Raw genomic sequence first — 22,414 nt, 5'->3', positions numbered from 1 at the left:
GGCTTCTCCGTCCGGGCGCCACTTCGGAAAGGGGAGTCTTTTGCTGTCGGGACACCTGCGACCCTCGCACCGTCGGTCTCATGTCGCCGAGGTAGCTCGCAGGTGCTGGGACATCGCCGCCGCCTCCCTGAAGCCGTGGAAACGCGGGGGGTTCGGCTGGGCCCCGGGGGTCTGGGCCGGGGGCTGCTCCCTTCGGGCACCAGCCCCGCTCCTCCGCACCCTCAGCTTTGGGCTGTGCGCCTCCCTTCCCCCACACCTGTTGCTTTTTCTTCATGAAGTAAGCTTTTTGGAATTAAAAACTTTTTTTTTCTTCTTCTCTCTCAGGCTGAGAGAGCTGGGGCTCTTTAGCCTGGAGAAGAGAAGGCTGAGGGGAGACCTAATCAATGCTTACAAGTATCTAAAGGGCGGTTTGAGGGAGGATGGAGCTGGACTCTTTTCAGTGTTTCCCAGTGACAGGATGAGGGGCAATGGGCACAAGCTGGAACATGGGAAGTTCCACTCAAATATAAGTAAAGAACTTCTTTTCGGTGAGGGTGACAGAGCCCTGGAACAGGCTGCCCAGGGAGGTGGTGGAGTCCCCTTCTCTGGAGATTTTCAAGATCCACCTGGATGCCGTCCTGAGTGATGTGCTCTGGGCAATCCTGCTTTGGCAGGGGAGTTGGACTAGATGATCTCTAGAGGTCCCTTCCAACCCTGACAATTCCGTGATTACACTAGTTTTCTGCCCGAGGAGAAGCTGTAGCCCCCCCCTTCTAGCCCCCCATTCTGCTTCAGACCCTTCTAAGCTTTCTGAGCAGCTCACTAATTTAGCATTGACCACCTGAAAGAATGCCAGCCCCCATGAAATGGGGAGCAGGTAACGAGATTTATTTTTTTAAGCCTTTTGAAAGACTTAGCCTTGAAAACAAAATAATTTGCCAACAGTGCGTCTCTTATCTAATGATTTTTTGCCTTTTTTTTTTTTTTTTTTTGCACAGACATCTAAGTATTATGTTTGTGGTGGCTGGTGGCTTTTCTTTTGCTACCGTTACTGTTAAATACAGTACGTGGATGAGAACCAGTTTGTTTAGTATCCAATAAGTCTGGCAACTCTACTATTTCCCACATAATTAGCACAGTTGCTTGCTGATACCAAATGTTGCTGGGAGTGCATGTTATGAAGTAAGATGCCAATGCTGGAAGGGAGCTCAGAGATGATGCAGTCTAATCGCAGGCCACCGTGTTAGCTGTAAAAATGGATTCCTGAAACCTATTACTTTGGTGTTTGTTTTTTTTTCTCTCTTCTGGCTTGCTGAGAGGACTTCCCAAATTTTACGTGGTTGCTTGTGGGACGCCTCCCACTAGACCAGGTTGCTCAAAGCTCCATCCAGCCTGGGGCTTTGAGCAACCTGATCTAGTGGAAGGGTGTCCCTGCCCATGGCAGGGGGGTTGGAACTAGGTCACCTTTAAGGTCTCTTCCAACCCAAACCATTCTGTGATGTCAGAGCCTGTACAGCAGGCTGAAATAATGGAAACATACATGCTTTGCCAAAATTCAGGCTCTGGCATAGTCCAAGCATTAAGGTTGGACTGAAGGGACTCTTCAGAGGTATTTTCCTTGCGTGGCTTCTGCAGTTCTCTGAGTCAACAGAGTGGTTGATGGGTCCCTGTGGGAACTGGTAGACCCTGACTGTGATCTTCCCTCACAACATCTGCTTATTGATCTCTTATTTATTTTTTGAAGTTGTGGGGGCTTTCTTTGTGAAACAGGACTGATACTATGTTCAGTTTGGGCTTCCCAAATTCTAATGTGGGCATGTGAGCAGAAATTACATACAGTTGTTCCTGATGATAATTTCTTACATCCACAATTCCCACTGTTTTCTTGAAGATAGCCAGGCTGTTATCTTTAAAATAAAATCTAAAAATAAGTTCCAAAGCCTTATTCTTAAAAGTTGTAGGTATCTTGACCTTTGTTAGATTTCAATCCACACTGCTCTTGGCTGTTCCAAATGCTAAAAGTATTTCAGGGGCTTGGAGCAAGTGATAAATGTATTCTGTTACTAGAAATGGGTTAATTTGGTGGATTTCTATTGTGGTAACTTCAGGGAACTGTGAATAGAGTTAGTGTAGAGTGTGCATTCTTATTGTGAAGTGTACCTGTTTTTACACAGTGTAAAATTAAACTTGCAAGACAAAGTGCTTAGGTTATTTGACTTATATCCTGTTCCTTGTAAACTTTACAAGCTCCTTCAGTTGCTGTTGGAACAGAGATAACTTTACTGGGCATGATTCACGGAAAGGTCATAGCTGATAAGTACAGCCTTGCTGCTCTGACATCCTGTTGCATGATAGCACAAGGTACTTGTAAACACTTTTAAAAGTATTAAGTGGTGCAGGATTAGTTCCGTTCGTGTTTTTATTTTTTAATTCCTTCAGGTCTGGTTAAACTCTGGATTTGTGCGTACTCACTCCTCTCCCACGTGTGTCTTACACCCTACTCTGAGCTGCCACAGCCTACTTAAAACTTTGTGCAGCAAATCTCAATCTGGTTTCAGGTTGGTACTCTGACTGTGTTTCCCCCCATTCCTGGTCTTAGAACTGCTTCAGCATCTTCAGTTACAGGTGCAGTAAGCCTATGGACTCACATTAATGTATTGTCTCTGGCACTGCTGGTGTTCAAATGGCAGCAGCAGTGGCGTGTCCAAACATATAAGCGGAATTAGCAGCTTTTTCTGCCCCAATTATGTACAAGAGCCTTGTATTTGGAAGCCACTTCAAGCTTTTCTGCTCTTATGACTCAATATGAAGCAACGAATTAAATTGGTTTTCTAGTTTAAACTAAATTCTCTTGTGTCTGATGGAACAGATGAATTCTAGGTTTTCATTGGAGTTACTCTTTTGGTTATGTTGGAAGCCTTATAAATTTAAGTAAGCACCTTCCTTTTTTTTTTCTCCTGTATGAGGTGTTAGCTCATTCTTCTGTGTCTTTTCCTCTTTTCTGTACTTCCTTTCTGTCTTCTCTCACCTGAAAAATCACATTCTGTTATGTGTAATCCTGTCATTTTTAACCCAAGCTTTCATGTCTTTCTGACTTAGCCGCTTTGGATTTCTTTGGATTCTTGCTGTTTTCACATTTCCAGATGAAAACTACTCTTACAAACTTTTCTTTTTTCTTTTTTTTTTTTTTTTTTTTTTCTGGATATTTAAACAGAATTCCGTTTTTCTTGGGTTGCTTTACAGTGTTTGGTGTAAAAAGTTACCTATGACTTCTCTCGGTGTTTGAAAGTCTAGTTTGGCTTTAGTAACTTGCTATTACTTGATTTTTCTAAAATGTTTATTAGCAACTTGCTCAACTTGTGATTTCAGTAGTGTTAGTCATCCGTTTGAATTCTCAGGACAGGCAAACAGGTGTATCTGGTAGGATGAGCAGGAGTGGAAAAGCTTGCTCCTAAATATAGCAGGGAAGACTTTGGTAATATCCGTGTGATGATCCATACAGCAGTTGACAAACATCTTTAGGCTCTTTCACCCGAGGTAAAAACCAACAAAACTCCCAAGTCAAACAATGTCTCCAAAGCCTAATTAGCCTGGGATATGGTAGTCTTTGTAGTTGCTGGTCACATTAGTTATCAGCTTGTAGACATCGCTGCGGCCAGCCCAGCGAGCCTCTGGCCAGAGTGAGATTATATAGAGTAGCTTTTTGGGATAGCAGGTTTCCAGGCTCAGCCCCACGGATCCCTTCTGCACGGATGGGTGTGGGATGTCAGAGGCCTGTCTTCAGCTCCGCTGCTGCCAGAATTTGCTCTTTAGGCTGAAACTTTTCACAGCAGCTGTCTGTTTCAAGGGAAACTGGGGAAGGAAGAGCAAGGAAGAAGAAAAGAAGAGGATGGTGGCTCAGGAATGGATCAGCTGTGTGTTGGTGCCTAAAGGGAAGAGAACAGAAAATGGAGTGGAAATCTTAAAATGGTTGATTTGTACTTAGCAGCCCCTTTTTACAATGGGGAGCTATTATTTTAGCAATCAAAATGTGGCTTCTGAAACCTCTGATAATGTGTCCAAATTTGACCGTGACCTGGTCTTGAAATGTGTTCAGTCTTAATTCTGTTTATTGCGCATGTGAGTTGAGTGCCTCTTACATTCTTTAAATAGTTGATCTCTATCAAGTATGCTTCATCCCAGGGCTTAGCCCTAATTGCTTGTCTGCAATCGCTTCTTACTGGCATCAGGTACAGGTACTGAAAGGAGAGCAAGATGGCTGCAGGCATGTTTATTTGCTTACTTTAACATTTTCTGTGCTTGGTTTTAGGATGTTAGGAGAACAGGGAAATTCTTGGTGTGCAAGAGACAGGAAAAGTGGAGACTGTTCAGGTGTCTTAGAAAAGAAGGGGATGGTGTGTATAGGATGACTGGTATATGGACAGTGGCTGTACTGTAAAGAATAAATCTACTATGTCTACTTATTACTATATTTGTATAAATAATAATTCTGTGCTATTCTAAACTAGAAGTGCAGATTCTATTAACGCTACGGAGTAGAAGTGGTCACAGTCCATGTTTGCTCCAAAAAAACCCCAACCTACTGGTGGCAAAAAATAGCATGGTTTGACCAAAATGTTAAATAAAGTGGGTAGCTACACACTAAACATTTAATTGGGGCCTTTACTTACTTTTCAGTGATAAATTAACAGCCTCAACATTTTTTAAGAGTCTTCTAAGTGTGAAAATGAAGGTGATAGGAAGGTGCAAGCTGGATATATGGATATTTGTTTCGAAAAAACATTGAATAAAACTGAAGAATTGTAAAATCAAACAAACTGAAAAATAGTGTTCTCCTCAAGGCAAAATCAGGCTGTTAAACTTGTATGCATGGAATTTTAAAGCAAAAAGAATGACACAACTTATTGCATCTGGAGAAAGGGCTTTTGTTTATTGTGTATTGGGTTTTTTTAAACCACAGGCTGATACAGTATGGATGATGTTATAGTGCTAACAGTAAAATACCAAGAGGGAAGGAACATATGCAGTTGTGGGTTGCAATGGTACATTTAAATCTGTGTATCTTGTATATGCTTTTCAGTAGAATCTTCATTGCATAAAACAACTCAATGAAGTGAAGAGTTTCATTTCTAGTAATAGAGAATCAATTACCGTTTTATATGGATGACATTTGTTCTAGGAGCTTTTTCTAGCCAGTATGTTTCCAGCTTCTGTGTTTCAATAAGCCAAATGAGGTAACGAGCTTATGAAAATAATTCCAAAAACTTGTTCTGGTCCTGGGATTATTATTTTTTAATCTTAATATTTCCTATTTTTTTCAGCTTCATGTTGAACATGAGCCTTGTTATGATCAGTGAGAATGTAAAGCTGGCCCGTGAATATGCCTTACTGGGAAATTATGACTCTGCGATGGTCTACTACCAGGGAGTTCTTGACCAAATGAATAAGTACCTCTACTCTGTCAGAGATACCTATCTGCAGCAGAAATGGCAACAGGTAAAGAGTACTTTTCTGGGACATTTTGAGCGAAAAGCATTAAAGCAGCAAAAATTGCTTGTCTTATGGTGAAACAAAATATAAAAATACTTACACAATTCTCTGATAAACTGTAGTGCTGTTATATATAGGCTTTTTTCGTATTATACAGATTTAAGTCTTCTTTGACTTCTTGCTCTGACAATGAAAAAACAGACAAAGGAACACAGCCCTGGGGAGCCAGTGTACTGTCTGGCTTGTCAGCTTCTTGCTGATGAGTGTCCCTGTTATGCTCAATTTTTTTTGGGCTGGTATCCTTTTGAATAGTTGTATTTCCCTCTCATTGTTTTAGTAGTGGGACTTACAGATCCTTAATAGAAACTGAGTTGTGGCTACCATGTTATTTTATCCTTAACACAAATGATTGTTTTTTCATTGATATTCAGTCTGTTACGTTGCGCTTGCTTCTGTCGTACTTGTTTAATATGCGAAATTTCTTTTCAAAAGTCTATTTGGTTTTAAATCCAAAATCTATTTGTTCTTTAAATGTGCTGAGGAAGGCAGAAAAACCTTCTTAATATCTGAGGTGTGTTATTCTTGTCCGTGAAAGTAGAATCAGTTAGCTTGTGAAACCTCCTGGAACCCATCCAAGCATTACATGGGCTTGAACAGAGGATTGTTACAAACTTATTTGTAATGTGCTTAATCTACTTTTTTTTTTTTTTTATCAGGTTTGGCAGGAGATAAGTGTAGAAGCTAAACACGTGAAAGATATAATGAAAACTCTAGAGAGCTTTAAACTAGACAGTACTCCATTGAAAGCTTCACAACAAGAATTACCAGCTCATGATGCAGAAGTCTGGTCTTTGCCAGTACCTGCTGAACGTAGGTAAGGGGAAAACTGAAGACCTAAATTAATGTTTATCAGAGCAAAGTGTGGTTTGACTTCAGTCTGCTCCTTAGTAATTTACAGAACTTAGATGTGTAACACTTACATGTTCTGGGGCTTTTATCTTACGTAGGCTTGACATGAGGGGTTTTTTGTTGTTGTTATCTCCTAACTTAAGATAAACTTGTCATTCCATGGAAGCTCAATTCCTGAATTGATCTTCTCATCGACTTTAAAATGATTCTGCTTGGAGCTGGTATGAATAGAGTGAAGAAGTATTATCAGAGGAACAGTAAAATCCAGAAGTGTCCAAGCTTTGTTCCTGTAGCAAGGTGGTTCCCTGATCTGCCTCATAAACTGGTCAGGCTAGCAGAAGCCCAAGGGAAGGGGTGGGAACACGCAGCTGCAGGCAAACGTGCTTATTTCAGAAGTAGTTTTGAATTATGCCGAGCTAGTGTCTGTGAAACCAAGGCCTTGTGGTGTGGTTTGACAGGGTAGTTGCTGCTGAAAGGATAGTCCTACCCCCCACAGTTGCCTGAGGTTTATTTCACTTTTGCCTGTGTTGGCATTGATTGGCTGGTTTGAGATGCTAAGCTGGTAAAAAGACAGTGTTTTGTGGGGCTTTTGTATTTTTTTGTTTGGCTTTTAGTTGGTTTGGGGTTTGTTGTGTTCATTTTTATTTTTTTTCTTCATGAAATTGGATGTCTGAACTAATTAATTGGAGCTTCTAACGCATGCCAGTAGTAGCATGAAGGAGGGAACCAGAAGTGCATGCAAAGCAGACATGGAACTGTGCATTTTGACAGAAAGTGATTATTTAGATCAGCTTAGCAGTACTGTCAAACTATTCTTTGAGGCTTTGAATCTATTTCTTGCAGATGGATAATTTCAGTGTTTACGGGTACAATTTTACATTTTAAAAAAAAATTAATTTACTTTAAGCCTGCTTTCTGAAAGAAATGGGTCTTGTGTGATCACACTGTTCTTGTTTATCTCATTTAATAACCTTGGAACACTGCTGGCCACTTTCATTCAAACCTTCTGGGAGACTAGAGTCTGGGAGGTAGAACTTTCCCAATATTTTTTAGCTTTCTAGAGAAGAGATACACAAACTCATGTTTGTAAAAGGAAAAGACTTGAAATTTCTGTTCCATTTATCCTGTCAGCTGGTCAAGTATTGAGTTGTGGTAGTATGAAAAAGCCACAGTGAAAACTCAGACTATGTAAATTCCTATACTGAGATAGCAGAACTCACAAATTTAGGTGGAAATCAGACACAATCACACTCTTCCTTTATTTTGAGCTTTGGGGTGGAATCCAGAGGTTTATGAACACTTCTAGCTTTGGGGATGTTCATAAATAAAAGTAGAGGTTGATAGATCTCCATTTGGAGAGTGAAAAGACTTTAACATGTAGGATCTTACATTAGCATATTCATGTGCCTAAGATGCGTTTCATCCTGAAGAGGTATGTACAGTTCTGACAAACTTGCTGCTGTGAATCAATTAAACCAAATTTTATGAAGGTACTGGATTCTGATTTATCTTGAATGATATGTCAAAGCACGTCTGTTAGTCCATGTAAATGCTCTCCAAATCAGTCTTTCATTTTCTGTTCTCTAGAAATATCCCCGAAGTAAACTTGACTTATAGGTTATTAATGCTGGAATTTTAGGAAGGCCCATGGAAAAAGTGTATCTCTGAGAGTAACAGATTTGTATGAGGATGAACCAGAATTTTTAAAAAAGAAATCTCTAATATCAATCACGATACTGGTTTTATTCATATCTGCTTCTAAAAGTAGTCTAGTTTCAAACAAGTGGAGGCCTCACATATACATTTCCTTTCCGAAGAAGCGGAAACAAAAGGAAGTGAAAATAGAACTGTCATTCCCAAGAAACCCTTACATTTCCTTGGGCAGCACAGTGAGGACAATTGTGATAAGGAGAAAATATATTGGGTTAGTTTTTTTGGGGTGGTCGTTTTTTTGTTGTGGTTGCTTTCATTTTGGTTTATTTTTTCCTTCTAAGCTCTGTAATACTACGATTACTTTAATTTATGAAACATGTAAAGCAAAGTAAGGAGCTTGTTTTAAGCAAATGGTCCCTGAGCTTGTGGCGAAGGGGAAATGGATTTTTAGGGGCTGTCTAAAAATGTCTGTCTTGTTTCTGACATACAGATTTTTATCTTCAGCAAAATGAATATTTGTTTTGTAAACAGTTGATTTGATTATGTAGTGATGACCAGTGACTTTACACTCAGGCTTTTTGCATATATTACAATTAATTAGACCTTCGCCGGGACCCAGAAAGCGTCAGTCTGCTCCGTGCAGTGATTGCAGAGCTCACAATAATCGTATAAGTGCAGCTGTCAGAGGCCCTCACCGTCCGTCCTCTCGAAATCTCAATGATAAAGGGAAGGCAGTCCGCAGCCGGGAAAAAAAGGATCAGCAAAATAAAGGAAAAGAGGAAAAGGTAAGCTTGCAAATCACCATGCTTTCTTAATAGCGAGTATATTGTAAAATTAGATCCCTATAAAATATTTCTTCTCTTCAAGTCAGCATGCTGATTTGAATCTCACCTTGGAAAGTATCTTTGCTTTATAGACAGTCTTGGTTACGGATTAATTAACAAAAAAAAACGAACAACAAACCCTCATCTGGAGGAAGTGATCTGGTAAATGGGGGCTTGTTTATTGCAACTTGGGGATAGTTGTTAAAATTACGCCTTAATTACTGAAACAGAGCCTGATGAAACTCATTCAAAAGGCATGTCCTTGTGCGTTATTTAATTGCTGTCATGTATTTTAGACTGAAATTGGCTTGCCTGGTCCAAAGCATTTCAAGATTTATTTAATCTTAAAGGGAGACCTTTACTTTTTGTTGTTGTTGTTGTTCAGATCTGATATTAGCTCCAGGGTCTTTTCAGTTTAAAACAAACATACTTTATGACAGAGAATGATCCATTCTTTGCAGTCAGAGTGCTTTGATTTTTGCTTGTACTCTGGTCTCCATAAATTTAGCATAAACTTACCGGAGTAAGAGATTGTACTGAAGATGCTAAATTCATTGTTTTCTGGAGTCTGAATAAATCGAATATCTGTGTGATAGTTTATTGGCTTCAGCAACTCTATGTTGTGGCAAGGTGCCAAGGCCTGTGGAAGTAGTATGAACTACAAGGGTGGAATTGTTTAGCTATGTAAACTACTACTTTTATTAGGAGTTAGATTACTTTGTCTTTGAGTGATAATCCTCTCTCACTAAGGATATACACACACAGAGATGGGATAGGTCTTTCTTCTTTTTGCAGTTGTTCTGTCATCACCAGTGCTTGCTGTTAAGTGTATAAAAAAACAGGGTATGTTTAGTGTGTTTTATGTCCTTTCAGTTGCATGGTCTCTGCTCTTTGAGCCCTTTCAACTGTGTAGCTTCTTTGCTTCTTCTCTGCTGTTCTTGTCCATGCTTCTGTATCAGTTAATTAGCTCTTTTTTACTTCTGTGGTCTTCTTGCAGATCAACTTTGCTCATCCTACATGTGGAAGTCCTGCTTAATTGTTTGTGTCCCATATATATGGCGTATTTACGACAGAAGATTTGAGATACTGTAGCTCAATATGACACTATCTGATCCTGTCTCATGCATAATTTCCCCCACCCTCTCCCAGCTACTGTCTCAGATGGTTTTGGATTTCTCTGGGAGAAGAGGTTAACACTGTTACACTGGGATAGGTGTATGCAGTTTTAATTATCCACTAAAGCAAAGAAACTGCATCAGTACAATATGCTGGCCTCGGGGAGAAGGAAACGGGACCAGGGCAGTGCAGAACTTTGGGTGAACCGCATAGATCCTATAGCATAGCAGTAATACAGATGGTTCATAATTTTCATGCTGGTTTATGTTGCCACCTTCTAGAAATATGATGCTATTGTGGACTCGTTATAAAAACTCTACTAGTAGCATAACCTTTGTTCTGTATTTACGTTGTTATATCCTTTATATGTAGAACAAATCCACATCTGAGATTTCAGAGCCTGAACCAAAGAAATTTGATGGTACTGGATACGATAAAGATTTGGTAGAAGCTTTGGAAAGAGATATAATTTCTCAGAATCCCAACATTCGATGGTAAGTTTGAATACTGCTGCCAGTCTTTCTGGGATGTTTCTTTTTCCTTTTGTACAGTATGACAAGAATAAAGGATTTTAGTACATGCCTACATATAAAAAGTACCTATATGTTTTCTTTACTAGTTAAACAGGCAATTAAACTTCTTGTGTAGTTTAATATTTTTAGAACTTTTTTTTCCACCCATAGATTCATAGAATAGTTTGTGTTGGAAGGGACGTTTACAGATCATCTAGCCCAACGCCCTGCTGTGGGCAGTGACATCTCTCCCTAGATCAGGTTGGTCAAAGCCCCGTCCAACCTGACCATACAAAGCTTCTCAAACTTTAGAAAAGTCTGAGTCCTGAAATCTTTTTTTTTTTTAGATACTCTTTTGCAATGTATGGGGTTCTAGTGTCTGCTAGAACCTCTTCGTTTTAAAACCTGTTTTTTCTGCCCAGGGGCATACCAATGATAGAAAACCAATTACAAAGAAGTTATGTCAATATAGGAACCCTTTGAAATCTTGCTGGGCGTGATCTTTCTGCCAGTATAAAATACAACCACGTGCCAGTACCTTTACATAAATGTGTTAAATATTAAACCTTATACAAAGGTTGTTTTGTGTTTCAAATGTTTCTAAGCTTAGGTGGTTTTGTGAGGATTAAACGAGCAAAAATCTGGCAAATAAAGTAGGCTTAAAAAAAACCTTGAACAATCCCACAAACAACTTTGTATGCATGCAACTATCACATATTTCATTTTAGTATGTAAATATATGTTTCAGTTTTTATATTGAATCTTAAAATTACAGTTTCAGATTTGAAACTAGTTCTCCATATAGATATGTTTCAATACCAAAATATTACTTGGGCACATGCAGATAAGCAGAATGCCCTGAGATTTATTCTTTCTGTGAATAAGAACAACTTCTTGCTCTTAACATAGAAATAAGTTTGATTGCACGTTGTTTTGACCTGTGGACTGATTCTTTTGCAGCCTGTCTGAATCTCTCAAACAATTTTCTCTTTTTTTGTCAGGGATGACATTGCTGATTTAGTAGATGCCAAAAAGCTGCTTAAGGAAGCTGTAGTTTTACCTATGTGGATGCCAGAATTTTTTAAGGGAATTAGAAGACCATGGAAGGTATGAAAAAAATCTGATCCTATGCTCGTAAGTAGGATTCTGAGGTTGGGTCTTGGTGGAACAATAAATTGCAGGTGTTTTACAGTTTATATAAATTCTTTCCACTTTTTAGTAACAAAATTTATGGTAAATAGTACTAACAAAATAAAGATGTCATCCAGATAAAAATACTGTCTTCAGCTATATTGGTGCAAGTAAGCAATAGTAATTAATTGCCTACCTTTGAATAACTTTTCAAGGGAATGTTTACATCTAGTATTTTAATGTTACATGATTAAACAAACTGTGAAATTGTCTGTGTTTTGATTCTCGTCCTAAAAGGAGTTCTTTTTCATTTCAATAGGGTGTGCTGATGGTTGGTCCTCCTGGTACTGGAAAGACCCTCCTGGCAAAAGCTGTAGCCACGGAATGCAAGACTACTTTTTTCAATGTTTCTTCTTCCACACTTACCTCAAAATACAGAGGAGAATCTGAGAAACTTGTTCGTCTACTCTTTGAAATGGTGATTGAAGTTTCTGAACATAAATAATGAGATAATGAAGTAGAATTACTTCTGGAATAGTGAAACCTTGCCAAGATTTAGAACTCTTAGCATACATAAACAGATCTCCAAGCTTCAGACACTTCAGGACCATCTGATTTGGCCATGTACATTCAAGATCTGATTATTCCTAAACAGCTTTATAAAAATTTGAAAATTAGGTTGTCTTTCTTTTCAGGGTTAGCTTGTTACATTAGATGTAGCTTTCCATAAACTGATGAGTGCTGTAGAACATACTTGAATGTGAAATTTGAGATGGAGTCTTACTGTTTTCTGGATGAGAACCCTACTTTGGCTGTGCATGTTTTGTTGTTTTGGGTGGATTTTTTTGTTTGTTTGTGCTTAAAACAAGCAGATCCAAACTGTAGTTGGCTTCAGAGCACATAACGCTTGAAATTGGCTCAGAATATGTAGGGTTTTTTTCATGTTGCCAGGTTTGCGTGCAGTGTTTGCCAGGGTGCCCAGTACTGAAGGGGGCAGCAGAGTTGCAATTACAGTAGTCAGAAAAGTCAGGAAGTAAAAGATCTTTTACAGTGTGATCATGAGTTGATATCATGCCTGTCAATCAAAAATGCATATACACAGTGGACAGCATCTCAACTGCTGTAGGACAGTAGCTTTTATTATTGCAGATCCTTGCCTTTGACTTCTCTTGTTTTCAGAAAGGTTAGAGTTATTTTGCAGTTGACCTGTGTCTTGGACAGGTTCATATCATGGTGTTGTGGCTTAGTGTTTGCCCTTGCTTTAACTGAGTTCTAATCAAGCATTCTATGATGACTTTCACAGTTATAAATGTTATTCCTAATGTTTAAAACTGCCTTTAGCCTATTAAACATTTGTTTATAGCCCTAACAATTATAGGACTTTGCCAAAAACTGCTCTGCTCAAATGTTATTAAGGAATGCACGGCTGCTTTGTAGTTGTGTGCAATGGTCAAAGAGAGGGGAGGTTTGGTATTGTTTGATACTTATGAGCTGATTTGTTGGGGTAAATGGGTCTGAATATGCTGCTATTTCTTAGGTGTGAGTAGACTGACTTTTCAGTTTCTGCTTTATCTTTTGCTTCCTTTAGGCTCGATTTTATGCCCCGACAACTATATTTATTGATGAGATAGACTCTATCTGTAGTCGCAGGGGAACTTCAGAGGAGCACGAAGCCAGCCGGCGTGTGAAGGCAGAACTGCTAGTTCAAATGGATGGTAAATAACCTGATCATTGGGAAACGCTGGGCTGGAGGAAACTTGAGGGAGACAAAAAATAACCAAAACTTCATTCTCAAGAAGCAATTTGTTTGAAAGCCTTACGTAAAATTGGGGTTAAAAGATACAAATGTACTATTCCGACTGTCAGTGTGGAAGGAAAAAAGATACCAATTATTTAACAATTTTTAGCATCTGAGCAGTGAACTTATATTACTGACCCAGAATAATGAAGATGAATATGAGAAGATATGAAGAATATGCGATTTTAGAACTGCAGAAGAAAAAAAGTATTAGTTGCTCATATCAATCTTTCCTAGCATATCACTTCTCAAAAGTAAAAAGTGGTTCAAAAGAACTGTCATCTGTTTCATTTAAAACTTCAAAGTCAATCTTTACGCTTTATTTCTTTGGAATGTCTTTTTTTCTCCTAAACAAATAAATTAAAAATTAAGGCAGTTTTTTATAGAAGCAGTTGGGAGAGTTATCAACAAAGTTTAAAAGTAGGTAACACTGTGCAAAGTTGCTATAAAGGCATCCTTTGTATACTTCTTTGGCGAGCTGGGAGAGGGAAAGGAGCTTCTGAAAAGTGCTAATCTATGGAGTAGTTAGTGATAGAATTCTAGGAGTCAGAAGACTTATTTCTGGTTCTCTGATGTTGATACACTTTTATGTTTGACTTTAAATAGTAGCAGAGCTGTAGTGCTGGTCTCATAACTCAAGAATGTACATAAGCTAACTTTATTAGTAGCAGCTATTTGAAGTCCTTTTACTTAGGGTTCATAAATGGTATTTTATATGCAAATTTTCCAGCAGAGTAGGTACAATGGCTGTTCTACAGCCCAATCCTATGATTATAAGCAAAAACAGTAAATGCAGAGGGTAGCAAGTTTAAAGAAATTAACATTTTCATATAGCAGCAGTTTCACAGTGCTTTAGAGACCGAGGTGTGTTTTCTCTGCCTCTGAGAAGCTGTGATTCAGTCCACCAAATGTAAACATTCACTTCAGCAGTTTGCATCACGTACTCAGGTGGATTCTTACATTTGGCCTGAATTCAGAAGTGAAGAAACTTTGTAGGGCAGTAATGCTGCCTACCGAGTACTATTGGGGAACAGGGGGGCATCTGTTTTTTGGTGGAGTGATGGGTTTGTGTTGTATTTCCTCACGTGCTGTTCAGGACAGTGATGTGAAAATTCAAACACTGTGATGGCAGAAGTGCAAACAGTTCTGCTGTAAAAGCGTTCCAGCGTGGGTAGAGAGAAACTTCCTGATCTGGGCAGTGGCCTTTGCCACTGCTTCTAATTGAACAGTCTCCATTTTTGCTTGCAGGCTGTCATACAGATGAAAAACTGAACTCCTTTGCTCTTAGTGATGCTACTGCACTTGGACTCACTAAAGTGCAATAGAGTAGCTCCTTTATGTCATAGGATTGTGGATATTGTTCTCTATACATGAGAGTTCATAAAGCTTACGTATGTTTTACTTCCTCTTTTCCCCATTGCAGGTGTTGGAGGGGCTACTGAAAATGATGATCCTTCTAAGATGGTCATGGTACTTGCTGCTACTAATTTTCCTTGGGATATTGATGAAGCCCTAAGACGGAGACTAGAAAAGAGAATTTACATTCCGTTGCCATCAGGTATGAAGACATAGGGAGAGGAGTGGTTGAAAAGACTAAAATCTAAACTTTAACGATACTTCTTTAGTTTTGATCACTTGGTTTAAAAATCTAATTGATACATGTATGCAATTTCATTTATGAATTCAGGACCGGGTTAAATCTAAACATTGACCATTTTAGCTTTGTAGCAAGTACTATGTCCTTTTCACATTCTTCCCTCATACCTCTCTTCACCCTCTTCAATTCATTATTTATCTTCAGAAAGCAAATTGTATAAACTTAATTTTCTCTTCTTTGATTAGCGAAAGGTAGAGAGGAACTCCTAAGAATAAATCTGCGAGAGCTGGAACTGGCTGATGATGTCGACCTTGCAAATATAGCTGAGAAAATGGAGGGTTATTCAGGTGCAGACATTACCAACGTATGCAGGTATGTTAACTTTGCATCATTTGTGCTCCTACTGCTACAAACTTTGAGAAAACTGTGTGTATAGTAACTAATTTACATGAGTAAAGTTGCTGGATAAAAGCAGACCGTAACTTGTCTTTTATGTATGGCTAAAAGATGAAAGAGTGCATTAATACTTGCCTAGATTTCCATTTGATATTTTCATATAATAATGATAAAGAGCAGTTGCAACACAGTAATCTAAACAAGCTATGATTCAGGTAAAACTCCATGTTCTTTCAGGTATACCAAATTCCTTGCGTGAGGAATATCCACCAGTTGGTCGAGTTGAACTTGTAGAGTTACAGTTGTTCCACTGAGGTTCTGCTACTTCAACAGAACACCTGGGTGTAAGAGGGGATAGTGGCAAAGGCCAGAATCACTAAAGTAAAAATGCAGGTGTTCTTCCTTCGTGACACAGAGAAGGTGTACTGTATTGTGTGACAGTGCAAGAGCTGTGTGCTCAGCACTTTGGCTTTCGTGATGAGGCTGACTTAAGTTTTCTTCTACCTCCTCTATCTCCCCTTCTCCTCGGTGCTGTTGGCACGCAGGCATTTGTGGGCCTGTTCTATAACCCAGATTCCCGAAATAATTGACTAAAAATGCACTCTAACCCTCCCCCCCAATCTTTCCTTTCAAAAATTGAAAAGGGAAGGAAAGGATTACTCTTTTATGAGACTAATATCAGTCATCTGGTTTAGGTATAAAGATTTGCACTGTCACAGTTTTAGTGGTGGCAAACTGTGGAGTCAGCAGTATGGGACACAGGGCTGAAACATGTCACGATGCTGTTGTCATCCAATAAGCACCTGTGTAACTACACTTCCAGGCTTTGGAGGTAGCACTAAAGTGTAGCAGTGCAAGGCTTCAGCTCCAAGTCGTGCCAACACGACTGTTGGGGGCCCGGGGGGGCTCAGTACTATTCCCTAAACAAACCTTACGCAGTGTCTGGGAAAAGAACGGCATGTTAGTTTCTCTGAATCAGTGTTGTGCAGGTTTGTTTCATCTGCAGGTTTGTGAGGTGAGTTTGTGGTGTCCTTTTGCACAGTCCTAGTGCTTTGAAAGCAGTTTGTGCTAATAGGTTCACGTTATATGAAAGAGAATTTATTTGGCCTGCTGCTTTGTGCATTTTAGCCTCAGTTTGTCTCCTCCGGTCTGTTCAGTGTTCGTTATTTGTAATTAATTTTTTACTGGTTACTGATACACTTGTTTAACAGTCAGAATACTTGTAATGTATTTGAGTTAATTTCAGATATATATATACACACACGCATTGTTGCTTTTTATTTTTAATCAAAGTCTATTTGTACAAATGCTATTACAAAAAAAAAAGAAAGCAAGCAAAAGCACAAAAACAAGCAAAAGAAAAAAACACAAAAGAAACACTCCAGCCTTTCATTTGTGACATTCTCCTTAGAGATGACGGAGGTGGCAGCAACCAGAAATCCAGCAAGCTGGTGTCTGTATGTGCATGATTTGAAATTAGTAAGAAACTACTCATACTAGTCTGTGTATTTACACTTTGTTAATGGTGTCAGGTAAAACAGATCTTAAACACGATTGTCTCATTTACATTGAGACAAAAAGACATACGGCTGATGTAAAAGTGCTTTTGTATGGTTCAGACATACAGTAAACTCTAACAGTCCTTGCTAGTGACACAAGCAAAACTAAAAAAGTGAGCAGAGATCTCTGGTTTGCTCAAATTGTTCTCCTACCTTAAAGAATTTGAGGTAAAATCCAAAGTTTGCTGAGCCAGAGTGAAAACCAGCCAGAGATAGTTATTGTATTAGGCATTCCAATCGCTACTAACAGTTACTAAGTACATTCATGAAGTCTGTCAGTTATTTTTTTTTTGGGTGGGGGTCGTGAAACTGAAACAATATGCTGAAGCTGTCTTTCTGAATCTTCTAGAAGACAGTATATAAGTTTTTTTTTTTTTTTTTCCCTCTTTGGATTCTCACCTATTGATATGATACCGTTGTGATATTACCAGGATTACCCTTCCATTTTTTTTGCTGCTAGACAAAATAAGTAGCATTTTCTTCTTACTATAAGCTATATAGCAATGAATTAGCAGGAACTTCAGTCTTTCAGTGTTATCAATTTACCCCCCACCAGCTCATCACCTGCTGCTACCCATATGACTGTTGGAAATCCAAATGCAGTCAAACTTAATGCAGCAAGAAAAAGACACACCTGTAAAGGCACTTAATGCTTATTGAAGCAAACAGGAGTTAGAGGAGCCACAGGCTGAACAGATTTTGTAGTTTAACATTTAGCTGTGAATGTGTAGGTTGGAGGTAGATACTGTTGACCCTCTGTCTTTGAAGTGGGATTCCTATTTAGATGAGGAAGCATTCAAAACATTCTAGCCATTTCTCCCGTACATTGGAGGAGTGAAACCATTGCTTTGCCTTTGTTCCTGTCTAAAAACACTGCAGCTACATGGTAGATATGCAATGGCATTTGATAAATCAGTTAATCTTTACCTCTTTTGCCTGGCCTGTGAATAGTAACTATTCAAAGATCCAGTGAAGATAAATCCACATTTGATAAATATGGGTAGCGTGGTGTTGTATGTTGTACAAGCACTTGGAGATCTTCCTGTAAAAGTTTTACAATTCTTTATTGTATCTTTGAATGCAGCAGCTTAACTGGAATGCTGTGTTGAGCCTTTCAAACAGCTGAACTCTGTTAATACCATCCTGTATTAAGTATCTTTTCTTTTTGTATCCTTAATAGAGATGCATCGTTGATGGCTATGAGAAGGCGAATTGAGGGCTTGACACCAGAAGAAATAAGAAATCTTTCCCGAGACGACATGCACATGCCAACAACTATGGAAGACTTTGAAATAGCTTTGAAGAAGGTTTCTAAATCTGTATCTGCTGCGGACATTGAGAAATATGAGAAATGGATAGTTGAATTTGGGTCATGCTGAGTTGAAGAAGCCACCTTACGTCTTAAAACAGCTTTAGAAGTAATAAGTAGTGTGTCAGTGCACTGCGGGCTCTTTTTAACTTTTGTAATTTAAGAGCAACGGATGTCTAAATAAATTTTTTTTTAAAATGCAATTTCTGTCTAGCACTCTGAACTAGCTCAACAGTTACCCGTTTCTCTCAATTGTGAAAGGTACTGATGGGATTTGCTTTGATCATCAAGATATTTTAAAATGACTTAAATTTGATACTAGAACTCTTGCATCGGGGGTTTACTGTTGAAAACTAGCTGTTACACCAAAAAAAACCCCACCAACTTGTTCTGCTAAACGAGTAAAGGATGCTAGAAACTGGGATGAACCAGATGCAGTTGTATGGATGTCATTGCTAGCTGATCCTAGAGAGTTCTGCCCCTAAACTTTCTGAAGTGTTAACCAAGAACCTGTCCGAAGGCTGAGATTCAGAACAGCAGCCCTTGTGCTACTGACAGTTGGAGGTTCAGCTGAACTATAAGCAAGGGCTGGGATCAGCTCTGGCTTATAGTATCTATTAAGTAATGTCAAAATACATCCAGGCGGTGTAAGCTACTTGTGTGCAGCCAGCAGTGATCCAGAGGCACACACATATAGTCTCTTGTAAGTCTGAGAGAAAACAAAAGCTTTCTGGCATTAGTTCTGAAATACATGTTTTCTCCCTTGACGGCACAGTACTGTGGGCTTCAGAACTCCAGGCTGGAAGGTTGGGCCCCGGTTGGTGCTGCACGTTTGCTCTGTGAAGGCAGTGTGTGTGTTACATTTGTGCTCAGGTGGTTTCTGTTCATAACCCTGACTTTACAATGGATGTAAGATCTAAATTCTCTTTTTTCATTACTTGACAAGTGGAATGTAGGAGGAGTTCTCTGAGAATAGTTCTACAGTGACCACGTAGGTCATCGTTTCAGATTTTGCTCAACAGTGGTCATTGTAACTGAACCATCTACCACTTCTGTCCATCTCCTAGTATTTTGGAAACACTCCTTCCTGCTAGCTCACATCAGAGCAGCTGTAGTTCTGCTCACAGCTAAACTTCATGCTTTTTCATCAGTTGGGTACATCTAGACTTGTTTCAGCTGGTGGATACCTGCTGTACCAACCTGGCTGTGGAACTCCTGCCCCTCTGTCCCTTCAGACACTGCCCAGCAGATGGGAAGGACAAATGATGCTGAAAAGCTGCAGTCTGGACAACAGGCAAATGTGTCCCAGGTACAGCTGTGTAAGTGACCTTATTGTGAACATCTCGTTTATGTGCTTAAAATTCACCACTGTGTTGTGAGTGACAGCGGGACACGCTGCGCAGGGACTGGGAGCAGCACCAGCGACGGGACACGCCGGTGGGAGACCAAGACACACATACTGCAGAGACCTCCTGAACCCCTGGGTGGACCTGCCACGATGAACCCAGAAGTGTCAGGAAGAAGCTCAGGTGAGTACGTGCGCATGTGTATTTATAGACTTCCACCCCCAAAATGGAAAACAAATTTACCTCTTTCTTTTCAAAAGGATAGCGGTACGTATCAGAGTTAAGAAAATGATGCCATGTTTTGAAGAAGTGGATTCTTTTAATTCTTCTTTTGCATGTTGGGATGAGTGTATGGCAGCTGTGTTGCAGGAAGAGATTTTTTTTTCACATAAATCAATTCATTGCAAGCAAACCAAAATATTCAATCTGCCGCCACAGTATGAAGGGAGAAAGTGGGCAAGTGCTAGTCCTTGGAAGCTGTCCAGAAAGGGGCCACTTAGACTGAGAGCATGATATATTTTGAGAACTTCTGAAGTAAACCTCACTTTAAAAGCAGTATTTTAGTTCTACAGCTCAACCAGCCCTGGTCACTCTAAATGAACACCACAGAGGGGGGAGAACAGTGGTAGGGGCTGAACTGGTAGCTCAGAGGTTCAGCTTGGTTTGGAACGAAGAACAGGATGGTACCACCTCCCTCTGATGGAGCTCCTGCACCCAGGGAGGGGCCAGCGCTGCTGAACTCCCCGTGTTTAAAAGGCAGAGAGATGTTCTGAGGGCAACATGAGAGCCACAGTTCATGAGGAGATAAGAGATCTTGCCTTTCCTAAAAACCTACATCCTACGATGGATTTTTTGGGTTGTTTGTGGGGAATTTTGATGTTTTTGTCATCTCTGCCCCTTTCTCTTTACCAAGCTGGCACCTGTACCCTTGTCAGCTCACGTCCTGGGGAAGTGAGCCCTACAGTGAGTGGCCTGCAGGACTGTTGCCCTTTCCAGACTGTGTTAGCTGTGGTAATGAGTTTTTCAATCCGATTTACAAAACGGATCAGAGTGGTCCCAGCTCAGAGTAGCACCTCTCTGGAAGGGGTGAGGCTTTCATGGCTCAGGGAAAGCATGCACATGCCAAAGCAGAACGCCAGTGCTTTGACTTTTTAAGACTTGATCACGCAGCAGCGTTGTCTGGCAATTACTGGGTTCGATTTGCACTGGGTTTTAAATTTAATTTTGTTAACTTGACGGGGGTATTTCCTTCTTTGTGCTGTGTGACTTTGTAGAACGCAGTAGAGGATCGCGTAGCCCGTGGAAACCGGCCAAGCTGTGAAGCAGCACAGATGCTTTTTCAGGCTGTTGCAGCTGTTCAGAACGGAGCTGAATCTCCTCCTGGCTGTGCAGGTGCGTGGGTTACGGTTTCACAAGGGGGGATGCAGAGAGCACACGCTGACAGCTGCCCCATTGCCAGCTGCGGTGCGATTCATCCTGTGCTTGTGCAGCCAGGAACAGCTGTCGTGTTTCGTGTCCATCCTACTCCTTTTTGTTTTTCTTTTTATCAAAGAAGCTAAACTCCAGCCTTACACATCACTTCTAACTGAACTGTATTAATGAAGGGGCCGGGGCTGTTTCATAAAGTGGAAAGAAAATTAATTTCCACGTAAAGAGGAGTTTGTCTCCAACTGTTTAAAGATTTGCTCTTGTCTGTGCAGTCACCATTCCTGCGCTAGAGTCTTAGCAGTTTCCCGTTTAGCCAGGGACAAGTTACCCCTCTGTCAGGTGTTTTTCTTTCACTACATTGAATTTTTAATTCAGTTGGCACCATAGCTCTAGCATCACCTCAGTCTTACGTTTGTGTTTGGGCTGTTTGCGAGGCAAGTCATTGTTAGAAATGTTTCTTCTACCACCGCGGGGCCATCAGTTTGGTGAGACAACTCAGCTGTAAGAACAAGCTTCTGAAAAACTTGGAGATCTCATTAAACTTATGCTAACCTTTCCTTAAGGGGAGAGGTGTGTGTTTATGCAGGGAGGATATCCTAGATTTTTCTCCCTCACGCTAACAACTTAAGCTGAACATGGATAATTCTGATCACTCAAATGCTAACTGTGCTCAGTCTAATGCTGGGTAGTTAAACTCCCTTTTTTTTTTTTCCTAGTCATTCTGATCAACAATTTTTGTAAATATGAACAATGAAAAGCTAAAAAATTAACAGTACCCTGCATTTAACACACTTGGAAAACTGCTGCTTTATGTAACCGAATATAGATGCACACATGAACACAGTCTAATAAACAAATTCAATGTTTATTTGAAAAATGTTACCAGTACAAATCAGCATGGGCAGACTGGCCCTACCCAGCAATAGTAAGCCAGGACTTTCCGAGAGTTCTGTGGAATTTTCTTTTTTTCCTTTTGAGGCTTCACGTAGTACTGCTGTCACAGATACAAAAAGCACATTGTTTACAAGTGCTCACAATTTTTAAGGAGTTGAAGGGGCCATGAAAATGTAAAGTGCTTGAAATATAAATCTGCCTTTTTAATTTGTGTTTTGCATATATAAAATGTCAAATTACTCGAGTAACGTGAATGTTTGGTGGCAATATTTTTCCTTGCAAGGCACACGCAGCCCTAAGACCTGGAAACCAGGCTGGGCAGCTCTGTTTTGGCTTGCAGGCACGGCTGATACTTATTTGCAACACTCCTTTGTCCTTTCCTGCAGAATGCTATCTGGAGACTTCAGGACACCCTGAATTTCATCACCTCCCTCTTCAGGATGAGCTGACCTGGTTTATCTGTGGGCACGAAG

The 22,414-nt window shown here is 39.9% G+C and overlaps 1 protein-coding gene across 3 annotated transcripts in view; it reads left to right on the top strand.

The window, feature by feature from the left end:
- Positions 1 to 18,476, top strand: part of KATNA1 (katanin p60 (ATPase containing) subunit A 1) — an 18,798-nt gene extending 322 nt beyond the window's left edge. The window contains exons 1-11 of one of the 3 annotated variants that reach the window (XM_014950411.1): positions 262 to 277; positions 5,301 to 5,475; positions 6,186 to 6,343; positions 8,633 to 8,816; positions 10,344 to 10,465; positions 11,485 to 11,590; positions 11,934 to 12,092; positions 13,203 to 13,329; positions 14,836 to 14,970; positions 15,255 to 15,381; positions 18,145 to 18,476. In XM_014950411.1, the coding sequence (XP_014805897.1) occupies positions 273 to 277; positions 5,301 to 5,475; positions 6,186 to 6,343; positions 8,633 to 8,816; positions 10,344 to 10,465; positions 11,485 to 11,590; positions 11,934 to 12,092; positions 13,203 to 13,329; positions 14,836 to 14,970; positions 15,255 to 15,381; positions 18,145 to 18,343 (1,497 nt within the window). In that variant the 5' untranslated portion in view covers positions 262 to 272 and the 3' untranslated portion in view covers positions 18,344 to 18,476. Of the gene's footprint in view, positions 1 to 261; positions 278 to 2,407; positions 2,538 to 5,300; positions 5,476 to 6,185; positions 6,344 to 8,632; positions 8,817 to 10,343; positions 10,466 to 11,484; positions 11,591 to 11,933; positions 12,093 to 13,202; positions 13,330 to 14,835; positions 14,971 to 15,254; positions 15,382 to 18,144 lie in introns of those variants that run through there. The other 2 variants (XM_014950414.1, XM_014950413.1) reach the window with 2 other exon arrangements.
- Positions 18,477 to 22,414: the final 3,938 nt, after the last annotated feature.

Source organism: Calidris pugnax, unplaced genomic scaffold, assembly GCF_001431845.1.
Source record: "Calidris pugnax isolate Ruff unplaced genomic scaffold, ASM143184v1 scaffold24, whole genome shotgun sequence".
Classification (NCBI taxonomy): Eukaryota; Metazoa; Chordata; class Aves; order Charadriiformes; family Scolopacidae; genus Calidris; species Calidris pugnax.
This window is presented reverse-complemented; position numbering and strand designations above follow the sequence as displayed.